This window comes from Diabrotica virgifera, chromosome 2 (genome assembly GCF_917563875.1).
Source record: "Diabrotica virgifera virgifera chromosome 2, PGI_DIABVI_V3a".
NCBI lineage: Eukaryota > Metazoa > Arthropoda > Insecta > Coleoptera > Chrysomelidae > Diabrotica > Diabrotica virgifera.
Window position 1 is genome coordinate 160,349,951 of NC_065444.1, and position 13,920 is coordinate 160,363,870.

General features: G+C 31.9%; 1 protein-coding gene across 2 annotated transcripts in view; it reads right to left on the bottom strand.

Moving 5' to 3' along the window:
• Positions 1-13,920, bottom strand: part of LOC114327758 (PDF receptor-like) — a 1,644,969-nt gene that overhangs the window by 92,967 nt on the left and 1,538,082 nt on the right. For both annotated transcript variants that reach the window (XM_050642878.1, XM_050642879.1), the window contains exon 13: positions 7,554-7,672. In XM_050642878.1, the coding sequence (XP_050498835.1) occupies positions 7,554-7,672 (119 nt within the window). The remainder of the gene's footprint in view (positions 1-7,553; positions 7,673-13,920) is intronic.

Genomic DNA, 13,920 nt, shown 5'->3' on the forward strand with positions numbered 1-13,920 from the left:
ATACATTTTGATAGGATTACTTTTCTACTTTCATTTGGCATACGCAGAATTGTCCTATCTTCATTATTTTCTCTCATTTGTTATTGCAAAACAAAGGTCTCGGGGATAAACAAATAGAATACCTAACTTTTAAACTAATAAATGGATCGGTCTCAAATTTTGGGAGTTTGTTATGTACCCCAATACCCAACTTTGAGTAAAGCAAAACACTACAGTTCTAAGTTAGTTTTAGGAAAAGTTATTAATAAATAACGATTTTCAGTTATTTTGCAGTTTACGAAGCAACAAATTAACTTTTTGACTTTCAAAAATCGTCACTGTGAAGGTTTTTCAATGTTTCTAAAAATATAAATTTTGTAATTTTATGTCAACTATTTAGCTTTTTAATTGAGTGAAAAATATGGAAAAAGTCGCATTGATTGCACCAAATTGTTAATAATTAAAAAACACGATCTCTAGGCAGGAAACATGAAGGTTTTCATCCTATAGGTCAAGTCCACAATAACTAAAAAAGTAGTCAGCTACCTTGATATTAATTTCATTGTCCCGAACATGGTCTATTTTTTGCTTATTTCCCTGGCTGGAGTATTATATCAGTGCGACGACACAAATGTTATCTCCTTGTAATAATACAGTTTGAAAATCCCAACTCTAACTCGATTTCCTACTGGTAATCTTTAGTTTCTGATATATGTGTAATATTGATGTTTTCAGTCAATTCACCGTGTTTGCGGAGCTTCTGGCGGCCCAATAATCACTAAATTTATGACTTCCAGGATGCTATGTTTGTTTTATTTTTGATATGAATGCAATTTCTTTTATTTAGAAACGAACGCCCACTTCTATTTCATTGATGGATGAATGATGAATATACATATTTGTTATTCGATTTTAATTTTTAAATACAAATATTTTTTGTACATTATTTTTGCCGCCCCAGGGGCGTCATTTGATAGGGTTAGGGGAGGCAGTTGCCCCTCCCCTGAAACTGAAAATGACTGAAATTTACAAAAAATACTTTCAGTTTTCATTATTACATCATATAATATAATGTATTGTATATTATATAATGCTTGCCCCCCCAATCAAAATTTCAAGCCCCTGTGCCGCCCTCTCACAATTTGCCGCCCTAGGCAGCTGCCTATATTGCCTAATGGATATAGCAGCCCTGCTTGTAATTACACATAATAGACGCTCTTTTACTAAACATCAACTTCAGAATATATTTTTTATTCATAAAATATAGGGAATTTTTTTTATTTCAAAATATGAGGATATCCAGAATGATATTAAAGTCAAATAAAAAAATAATGAGTTAAAAATTAAAAATACTTTTGAATTTATTAAAGAAAAACTTACGCTGGGGTCACAATTTCCCCCGCTTGGTCATCCGAAGGTTGATTCGCATGGCGAAGTCGCCGGTTTACGAAATAACGAATTTCTTTCATTTGCACCATTACACATGCAACGGTGGAAAATAGTGTCGCGATCGCTTGATTGGCAATTAAAAAACAAAGGAGTTTTGAATATTGTATTGCAAAAGACTCTTCAGTATTTCATTAATCGATGTTCAAAGAATATCCACCTACCTCGGCAACATTCAAATTTTCAGTTTTTCACATAGTTTTTGAGGGTAAAAATGGCCGATTTCGCAATTTTTCAATTTTTAATCGCTTATACATATGTCAAAAACTATCAACTTTAGAGCAAAGTCACTAAAGACCTTTTCTGTTTGGAATGATCCAAAGAACCTAAAAAAAACGTATAAAACATTTTTGACCCATTTTGGTCCTGGCAACATGCAAATTTGTTAACAGGACATTTCTGGACTATAATGACACCAGATAGAAAACAAGTTTTATACAGAAAAGGAATATTATTTTTATTTATTTGCTTGGTTTCATCTTGCATACTAATATTTACAGGGTGTCCCAAAAGTAGAGGAACGGTCGAGTATTTCGCGAAATGAACATCCGATCGAAAGACTGAAACATACGTGTTCACTATTTTTAAACAATCTATCGAATTATACTAAATCCGGCCCGCCACTCCACCTCATGGAGGTGGGGTGGTGGGAAACTTTAAAATATTAAATAGGAATCTACAATTTTTGTTGCACATTTGAATTTCTTACGTAACAATAAGTAACTTTTTTTCGAATTGTCGATAGATGGCGCTATAATCTGAAAAACAAACGATTTATCTTTATACACTAGGTAAATTATATAAACGGTCTACTATCTCGTGAAATACACTTCCAAAGAGAAAAACTAAAAAACACAATTTTAATAGTTTTCAAGAACCTATCGAATAACACTAAACACGCCCCCCCCCCACTCCATCCCATGGAGGTGGGGTGTGGGTAACTTTAAATCTTAAGGGGGTATGTAAACGCCACAGTCAAAATCGTTGGTAATCATAGGAACTAAACGTTTAACAATTCTTTCAGTAGATGGCAGCACGTATATATATTCGAACATTTTAATAACCACGAATTTAAATTCTATTAACGACGGCGTTGTTGCCACGTACTAAATAGAACTTATGATCGTTATCGATCGGTAGATCGATCGATCGGTACTGTTCGCCTTCAATCGTACGTGTATTGTATTTACAGTGATGAGGGTGTTTAATTATTTACCTGGAAATGGTAAATTCTTACTATTAATAGATAGCATTGTATAACTAGACAAATTTTTATCTTTTTTTAAACAATGCTAATAGATACAAAACGTTTCATTTGGAAATATTTTATCACTTATTGTATTTAGATTATATTTGTAATAATGTGATTTGTAATTTTGTGACAATTATTAATTCTTTACCGGGTCAAAAATTTTTATTTTTAACTGATAAAGAAATTTGCAATTGTTTGAAATACAAGTACATGTAGTAAATATATACATTGAATCACACTTTTTGCTCTAAATTTTAAATAATCGCTTGGATTAACATGAAACTTGGCATACAGATAGGTAACATGTCAAACAAGAAAAGTGATAGTGTGCCGATGTAAGATTTTGCCCTGAGGGTGAGTTTTATTCCATCTCGGGGGTGAAAAAATATACGTTCAAAATAAGTCTGAAAATGGATAAACTGACTAATTCTAAGCAACTTTTGTTCTATAGGATTTTTTCACTAAATTAATATTCGAGTTATTTGCGAGTAAAAAACACGTTTTTAGGCGGCTTTTACAAATAACTCAAAAAATAAGTATTTTATCCTAAACATTCTTGTAGCTTCTAAAAAAGTATAAAAAAAATGGTGTATTAGACCTGGATCCCGGGTACCAAAAAAACTTGATTAATAGCAAGCTGAAAATTTGTTAATAGCTTAACGGAGTCTAGTCGGACAAACTTTGATGTACGGGAGGGAACACTGGAACAGGGGAACTTCGTAACAGGGGGTTACGAAAACGTCCCAGGTATTTTGTCGAACAGAACATCCAATTGATTTGTTACCGTTTCATTAAACTCTCATGCAAACATCAGACTGCTAAACAACCGACTTGATTACTGTCATTTGACATGTTCTTCGTGTTCCACTCATTAAAATACACAGTTGGTGATAAACACGAGTCTGATTTTTACATGAAAGTTTAATGAAATGCTAACAAATCAATTGGAAGTTCTGTCCGACAAAATACATGGAACGTTTTCGTAGTCTGACGTTCCAAATTTTTAAGCTGTTCCACAAATAAAACTTCCCCTGTTCCAGTGGTACCATACATCAAAGTTTGTCCGACTAGACACCGTTAAGCTATTAACAAATTTTCAGCTTGCTATTAATCAACTTTTTTTTAGGTACGCGGGATCTAGGTCTATATATTATGAACTCTATGGACCCAGTTGAAACAAAGTTGTAGCTAATAAAAAATAGTTTCATATCCGCCAAATTTCAAAGTGAATATTTTAACGTGAAATAACCAAAAAATTATGCACTTTTTTGGGAAAAACTCATTACAACTTTTTTTAAAGGGTTTAAAAAATATTTATTTTTGTTTTTTTTTTGTTTGTAGCATCAAAACTAAGCAAATGCTCAAAATATAGTTGGTCCCTTTTTTTTTGTCAAAAACCTCGGGAAAATCACCCCCAATTATCATCTTAAATCAAATCAATCGTAACCACTTCACAAGTTACTTTCTATCTATCTTTGAGCCTTAGGACCAGTATTTTATGTCCTGGTTAGCTAATCGGGACAGAAAACTACCTCTTAGGGTCTCTTGCGTTGTCCTCCTCCTCCTAAGTGCCTTCTCTATTGAGGTTGGCGATCAATATGGCAAATTTCTCTCTGTTCTGGGCTTGATGAATTAAGTCATTCCCTGTTGTGTGGGTCCAATCTCTGATGTTTCGAAGCCAAGATTTTTCTTTCTTCCTATACCCTTTTTACCTTCGATTTTGCCTTCTATTACCTGAAGCTACTCAAATTCCCTATGGCGCATTATGTGTCCTAGATATGACGTCTTTCTAATTTTGATTGATCAGATGAGGACGTGTGTTCATTATTTACAGTACTTCTTCATTTGTAGTTTTGGTGGTCCAGCTTATTCTTAGCATTCGGCGGTACATCCACATTTCGAATGAATTCAGTTTATTGACATCATACTGTTTTAATGTCCAGGTCTCACAGCCATGTAGTAATAGAGACCACACATAACACTTCAGTGTTCTCAATCTTATTGTGACTGATAGCTTGGGGTTACAGAGCATTTTAAGCATGTTCATGAAGCCAGATCTTGCTATTTCAATGCGTCTTCTAATTTTTTTGAGTGATCTAGCTGACTGTTTAGCTCTGTGCCCAGGTATATGAAGCTTTGGGAGCTCTGAAGGGTGATACCATTGATTTGTATGTTGGAATGTCAACACGGAAAGTTTTTTTTCCTCGGAAAATTTTACATTTTCATCTCATTTCTAATTCTTGTTCTTCATGTGCCTTGTCCGTTGTGGAAGTTGGCTATCATCATAGCAATTTTAATTTTGTTTACAGCGTGTCTATAACTCGATCGATGTTAGTCCAAACCATTGGCGTAAGTTTTGAAGCCATGAGTGTCTTCTTCTTCCGGGTCCACGTTTACTCTCTATTTTACCCTATATTATCAGCTGCAGTATACGATATTTATCATGTCTCATAATATATGACCGAGGTGTTCACGTTTTCGTTTTTTAATTGTGAAATATATTTCTTTTTGTTTTCCCATTCGGCGCAATACCTATTCGTTGGTGGTGTGAGTCGTCCAGAATATTTTGAGGATACGTCGGTACACCCACATTTCGAATACATCTAGCCTTTTCGATAATGTTTCCGTTATTGTCCAGCTCTGCTCCATACAACAAGACTGGAAATACATAGCATTTTAGCAGCCATATTTTTAGTGGGACAGATATGTCGCAATGATTGAATATATTTCTCATGTTAAATGTAGCTCTGGTTATACTCTGAATATATTTCGGTTTTTTGATCCCATTTTGAGTTGACGACTGTTCCAAGGTATACATATAATTCTACGTGTTGAATTGATTTTTTATTTTCAATTGTCTGGCAGGTTTTTGAGTTTTGCTCACTAGTGTCTATTTTTGTTTTATTTATGTTGAAGGTTAAATTCTCTTTTTTCACTCGCTCTTTGTAGGTACCCTGTCCATAAGATGCTGAAGTTCATCAATACTGCTAGCAACCACAACTGTATCGTCTGCATATCGGTTTATCTAATTATTACTCCAGTAAATTTCAGTATTTTTTTTCACTTACGGAAATTTTTGACATAAATTAATCAATGATTATACAATATTGTTTTGTCTACAATTTTTTTATTAGGATAATGCCTCAACAAATACTAATGGCCATTGGCATGTGTAATGTGTGTAAAAATGTCGATGTCATCGTCTTTACAAAAAGCTAATTGTATCCGAACAATGCATTATTTGCGCTATTATAAAAATTAAATTTGCCAGAAAGTGAATAAAACTTAAATTGTTTTTAGATACGCCCCACATAACATGCTAGAGCTTAGGTTATCTATGTATTATGTCAAAACTAGTATAATCCCCCAGTAAACACTTTAAGACATTTTGAGCCTCGTTTAACTTTCAACCATTTGTATAACGTCACGGTTTCAAGCATAAAATATGTATATTTGTATTGTTAAGACACTGAGACACGTTATACAATCATGATTGAACGTCAAACAAGGCCCAAAATGTATACTGAGAGGGGGTGGGGCCACTTTTCTAAACAAAACCGCGTGATTCATCGTATTTCCGTGGTTACAAAACTCGTTTTCAATTGTTTGCAGATTTTCTTAAAATCCGGCAAACGCGCATCTGTCGCCATTTAATACATCACTGCTGCCATCTACTAAATGACACGTGAACTCATCTTCTCATCTATTAAGTGACAGCGGAACTAATTTATCACTAGAAAAACGCCAACTTAATGCTGTAATATGAACAAAATCCCCAGATTGCAGCTTTTAACAATAATTTTTACCTTTAGGTACAGTTAATTTAAAAATTATGGGAGTACGGACAATGAAATTTTGTTTAAAATAAAGCTTTTGCGTAGTTAATCGTTTCTGATAGTTATTTTCTACCGAAGTTCAAAAATTATTATGCAAAACGAATTTTTACAAAAAGTTACTAAGTAAGTTATGACATGGACTCCTTTAAGTACAGTTATAAAAAATATACTACTTTCTTTCGAAATTTTAACTAGATACTATTAAAATAGAAAGTCTACAGTTCACGTACATACCCCTAAGTTGAAGATTGGTTTTGAAATAGTGACGGTAACTGTACCTAAAAACTATATAAATTTTAACATTGTGTCATACCACCTTAAATAGGAACCCTCTTTGAAGATTTGGATTTTTCATAAAAAAATAAGGAACATTTATTCGAGACATCTTTTAGTATTGTTAATAGATGGCACTGTAATTAGAAAAATACGATTTATTAGCGCCATCTAGCATCAAATCTAAAAAATTTCTCCAATAAATGTTCCTTATTTTTTGTATGTCCATGGGATGGAGTGTGGGGTCGGGTTTAGTGATATTAGTTAGGTTTTTGAAAAATATTAAACACGTGTTTTTTGGTTTATCATTTGGAAATGTAATTCTCGAGATATTAGATCGTTTCTATAATTGACCTAAGGTATCAGGATAAATAGTTTTTTTCGATTACAGCTCCATCTATCCACAATTCGAAAAAATGTCTCGAATAAATGTTACCTATATTTGCCTAAGCAATTCAAATCTGCAATAAAAAATGTGGGTCCCTATTTAAGATTTTAAAGTTACCCTCCACCCCACCTGCAAGATGTGGATGGGGTGTCGTGTTTGGTTGAATTCGATGAAATTTTGAAAAATATTGAAGACGTATTTTTTAGTTTTCCGATTGGAGGTTCGTTTCGCGAATTATTCGACCGTCCCACTACTTTTGAGACACCCTATATATGTACCTAATCATTCCCAGTATGGACCTCCATAATATCATCTTAATATAAAGATATTTATAATAATATAAAGAGTAGAATCAAATCAAAGCGAATAACCCACTTACTTTTGAATTGTTCCATTTTCAGGAGCTAGTGATATAAGAGCAAAATTTCTGCATGGTGTGTAGTCGTTGTTCCGAAGAGACATTCGAAGATAGAAGCTATTTTTTATAGCTGTCTGTACCTAAAAGAATCAGAAAATATGTTAATTTATAGCTAGCATTTTTAATATACAAATAAAAATATAAGATAAGAAAAAAGTTAAGGCAGAATTTTAAACTAATAATCCACCAATAATCTGTAGCACTAGATTAATAACGGCTACTAAAGTCATCGTCATCATCAATCAGCCCTGATTGTCCATTATTAGACAGGCATTTCCATTTTCTTCTGTTCGCGCATGTGCTATCCAATTGGTCACAACTCTTTTGACAGAACCAGGGATCTCTGCAAATTATGTATGTAGGTAATAAATACTTTTATCTACTCTATGTCATATTATGCATAAGTTTTTAGTTTGTGAAAACTGTCATTATAGATAGTAGTGCGTGAAGGATTTAAAGTGTGCGTGAAGTAACAATGTATTTTAATTGGGATTTACTTTTTCGCACTGTTTTAACCTTCGCGTTGTCATGGTGACAATCCTTAACTTTCACGTTGTCATAGTGATGACAACATGAGCAATGAATTACAACAAAAGTTTTGACAGTTTTGTGGTTTGAAAGTAGTTAAACTTTTTAAATGTCAAAGTTCTAAAAATTATAGAATAGAAATGAATTCCAGTGACGAAGAGTTACAGCTTTTTTTATTTGTTTATCGTAGATAAAATATTGTATGAAACTGTGCGTGAAGTACTTTTTGCGAACTTACGCGATTTATAGCACTCGCTCCATTGTCGCTCGTGCTCTAAAAATCGCGTGCGTTCGCACAAAGGATACTTCACGAACTGTTTCATAAATAACTATTATGCTCAAATTTGGTTCAGTAGATATTTTAATTATCATAATATACTATGTAGGCATGTGGTTTCCATTTTTTTTATTTTCACTTTATTTTCCGGTTTGTTTCCATTTGTGTTTCTTTTGAGTATCTTATTTCTGATTTTTAGAGTAACATTTTATATATCCTCGCCTCAAAGCAACAGTAGGATATGTAAAAAAATGACTTTTGGGATAACCATCTTAAATGATTGAAAATAAATCCTTCTGTTGAGTGTAACACTAAGATAAATAAAAAGTGGAATACTTTTTTCACAATATTACATATCCTTGTGTAGCTTAATTCTCTTTAACTCATGTGCTATAATGTAACACTAAGACAAAATATATATCCTACTGTTGTATTTTGTCGTTTACTAATTTTGGTCACAAAATACAATGCAACACTAAGTTATTACAATACATTACCATGCAACACTAATGTATTAATGAAACACTAAGTTATCTTAGGCACATCCTACTGTTAATGTAGTTATTGCCGAATTGCGAATATTTGTCTTTGTTTATATTAAATGGCTTGTACTCACAATATTTATTTTATTCAGAAATCTTACCACAGTTCTACTATTACATTCATATTAAAAGTTGTATTGTGATAATAAAAATGAATAATTCAGCCTCAGCCAATTTAAGATATAAAAAATCTAAAATATCTAGTAGAAGTCAATATTATTATATTGTATTGAAAAGGAAAGAACAAGCATACTTAAAAATGGTCCAATTTATGTTCCATCTAAATTGGCCACCATTGCTAAGTCAGCTAAAAAGAAAGGTAAGCCATATGAAGTTACTGAGATGTCAACTGAAGAATTTTTTGATTGGAAAAAAATAGCCAAAGACATGGGAGCGAACTTTAATGTTAATGAAAAAGGCCAAAATGTTTAAATCAACGACAACAAATGGAGTAAAGGCAAGAAAGGCGAACCTGGAAAAATTTTCTATAAGACTTCATTCAAACAGGAAGAATTTGATGTTATCAATATTACCAAAAAGTTAAGAAGCCAGAGAGAAAAGCCAACTTTATTTCTTGCCTATGAGCAAGCACCACCGATACCGATTAAAAACAGAATGATTTAATGAGTTTGTGCAACGATAACTTAATACCAAAGAGACACCATAATTTTTTCACATCGTTATCTGCATCCGATATGACCACAACTAATTCTGATTAATTTTTCGTTCTCTTTTGTTTGTCATTTTCGTTGTCAAGCTTTAAAATTGTCGGAAAACATGTATATTGAGTTTATAATTATTTATCTAATAAAATTTTGAACAACAAAATTGTTTTGTTTTTTATAATAAAATGTGTAAAATTTTACACAAAACTTCAGTACAATATAAGTCTATACAGTAGTGAGGACGTTTGAGTTGGAATAAATTCATTATCTCGAGAAGGGGTGAATTTGGAGAGAAATCTTGAGACAGTTCGATTTTTATTTTTAAATTATGACTTTTTGCCATATACATCATACTACTGACGTCATCCATCTGGTTGTGATGACGTAACCGATTATATTTTTAAATGAGAGTAGGGGTTGTGTTATATCTCATTTGAAAGGTTATTTAATTTTCTATTTAGTAATGTAAATATTAACATAATTATTTACACAGTGTGTTCAAGAAATATTTTTTTTATTAAATTTGACACAAAAAGAAGAATGTAAGCAATTTATTTAATTAAAAATACATTTTACTGCTGTCAGAAAAACAGGTGATAATGTTTATCTCAAAAATAAACATTACTTTTCGCCAAAATTCAATGTTCGAGCTGCTAAGAGACAGGTGGGTGACAGAAGCGAAAAACAATGTTTATTTATGAAATAAACATTTCTTTTTGTTTTCTGACAGCACTCAAATGTATGTTAAAGTAAATGAATTACATACACTCTTCTTTTTGTCTCAATTAATTTAATAAACAAAAATTTTTTGGGCACCCTATATAAATAAATATATTAGCATTTATATTAATGAATAAAGAATTAAATATCCTTTCAAATGAGCTATCGCACCACCCGTACTCTCATTAAAAAAAATCATCGATTACATCATCACGACGAGATGGATGACATCATTAGTATGATATGTACCTATGGTAAAAAGTATAATTTAAAAATAAAAATCGACCTGTCTCAGGATTTCTCCCCAAATGCTCCCATGCTAGAGATAATGAATTTATTCCAACTCAAACGTCCTCGATTTATAACACATATTTACGGATATCGTTAAAAAACAGATTAACTTTTAGAGCAACAGTAGGACAAGTAACTTTTTTTCCAATTATTTTTCACTTTTTTATGAATTAATATAAATATTTATGTAAGGCCTGTAAAGTTATATACTCAAACAAAATTCCATGTAAATCCATTCAAATATAAAAAAGTTATTAAATAATGAAAAATTCGTAAAAATTTCAATTGCGTTTTTCTCGAAACTACAATATTTGACATAATATCCTACTTTTGCTTTGAGGCGACGATATGTGGCAGAAAGATATTGGTACCCTTTTTTTCTTCTTTGTATTTTTCGTGTAGTGCCTATGTTCCTTTACAACTCTTCCTATTATCTCTAAGGAATACTTAACCGAGCTTTTGCGGTTATATCTCCTCTTGATTTCAAATAATACTATATAGCTTTGATTAGTGGAGAAAGCAATATTAGCATTTATCCATCCGGTATATACAGGGTGTTTGGTAAATAATGGGCCATAGCTTAGCCTTAGATTCCTGAGGTTAAAATAGGTCGATTTAAGCTAACTTACCTTAGTACAAAAGTTGATAATAACCGAAATACATGGTGTCAAAGTCAAACTTTTATTTTATTTATTTTTGAACATTCCCTGACAGGCATGGGACAACAACACGAAATTTGGTTAAGTGGTGCTGGTCCTGTAAACCCTACTAAATTATGTTAAACAAATGTTTCTGGCTACTACCAGAGGCGTACGACGGGGGAACGTGAATGGTTGACCCTTCCCAAATTCTACGCCACTGGCGGAATTTCTATTTTAGTGCAATTTTTTGATTCTCCAATACTTTCTATACAAATAATATACTCCTCATTCGTAACGATAAAGCCATTAGTTTTCGGGATATTTGAGAGTATGGGTACGTATTGGTGAGTACGTAAGGAGCATAATAAATTAAGAGTATGGGTACGTATTTTCGGCTGCAATGCTATTCAAATGGCGATTCAATTTTTTTCGAATCCTGAGAAAACTAATAAGTATTTTGGACAAATTTAAACGCAGAATGAAAGACTACGTTTTTAGCGAGGGCCGAAAATCCCTGAGAACTTCTATAATGTTTATTTTAAAAAATTACAGGGGTGAAAAACTAAGAGAAAATTTAGTGTGATATTTAATTTCAAATATCTCATTCAAAATAAACTTTTTTTTTATTCTAAGGGACTTTCGACCCTCGGTAATAATTTAGTCTTTCATTCTGCGTTCAAATTTTTCAAAAATATTTATTGGTTTTTTCAGGATTCGAAAAAAATGAACACAACGTCTGTGGTAATATTTTCCAAATCTATCTTTGTCTAACAACGCACTCAATCGAATATAATGTCAGTCAGACAGTGACAATCATGCAGTGACAATTTTAAATATTTGACATGGCATCGGGAATATTTTGAGTTGTTGATTAAATAATATTAATATATAGTGTATTTGATAAATAATTAATTTAAGACGTGAACTTAATAAAAAGTTATTTATTGTGTATTATTTGTGGAAGATCCAAGTAGATAATACATCAGGATAATATATTTTGTGATCCAAATCCAAGTCTTTTGTTGTTAAAGATGTTCAAAATTGTAAGCGTTCCATAGTGACAATATATATTATTAAAAAATCACTTTAACACTTTTCCTCTTTTCTCCATTGAGTATTGGTTTTTTTTAACATATAAATTATTGCAATCACTGAATACATAGTTAGTACAAAAATTATCACATTTTTATTAACTGAATTAATAATTTGCAATTATACAAATATAACAGTTATCCAAGAACATTCAAAAGCCATCTCTTTAAGTTAATGATAACATTGTCAGGTAGAATGACATTCTAGTAATGTTTACATATCCATTCCAGTGTGAATTTTACTACACGTAATTTGCAGTGTAAAGACAGAAAAAGTAGAGATAGCCGTAAAATATTTGCGAATTATGTACCGATGGACTTAATCAAAATAAGTGTGCCTTTTAATTTTTAACTTCAAATATCTCGAAAACTAATGACTTTATCGTTACGAATGAAGAGTATATTATTTACATAGAAAGTATTGTAAAATCTAAAAATTATGCTAAAATAATAGTTTCGTCAGTGTCAACCATTCATTTTCCCCTGTCGTACGCCTCTGGTATTAACCAGAAACGATCATTTAACATAATTTAGTAGTATATTTAAATTAAAATTAAACGATCATTTAACATATTCTTGAGTTGGGGTTGATTTCATGTAATCGAATGAACTATCTTTCAGTAAGTCGTCCCAGGAACGCAACTCATAAATATTGGCAATATCATTTTAAAGTCTTCTACTTTAAAATGTATAATATATGTCTGAATTGCCAATATAAATGAGTGAGATTAAATAAATTATTAGAAGAATTTTTTTGCTTAGCAACAACTCTTTTGTTTATTTTAGTAATATTTTGTATTTTGACAACGGCACCCGATTTGGGCGTCGAAACGTTAATAAAATTATTTTTTTCATTTTAATTGTGGCTTATTTCCCATATAAATAATTAATCATAATTTAGTAGGGTGTACAGTACCTACACTTTCTGCCAAGTATCATAAAGATATTTGTCAAATAGTTTTATAGTACCACGCACACATATTGCTTATAGTTTTAAATAAAGAATAAAGTATAAAAAATATTACTATAAAATAATTTGACATATCCGTATAATACTTGGCAGAAAGTGTAGGCACTCTACACCCTACTAAATTATGTTAAATAATCGTTTCTGGCTACTACCAGAGGCGTACAATACGGGAAAGTGCATGGTTGACCCTTCCCAAAATTCTACGCCACTGATGAAACTGCTGCTTTAGCATAGTTTTTAGATTCTACAATACTGTCCATGCTATTAATATACTCTTCATTCGTAACGATAAAGTCATTAGTTTTCGAGATATTTGAAGTTAAAAATAAAAAGGCACACTTATTTTGATCAATGCTCCTTCGTTTTTAACTTCAAATATCTCGAAAAGTAATGGCTTTATCGTTACGAATAAGGAGTATATAGAATATTATATATTATATTATATATATAGAAAGTATTGGAGAATCAAAAATTTGCATCAAAATAGAAATATCGCCAGTGGCGTAGAATTTGGGAAGGGTCAACCATTCACGTTCCCCCTCGTACGCCTCTGGTAGTAGCCAGAAGCGTTTGTTTACCATAATTAAGTAGGGTGTACAGTAT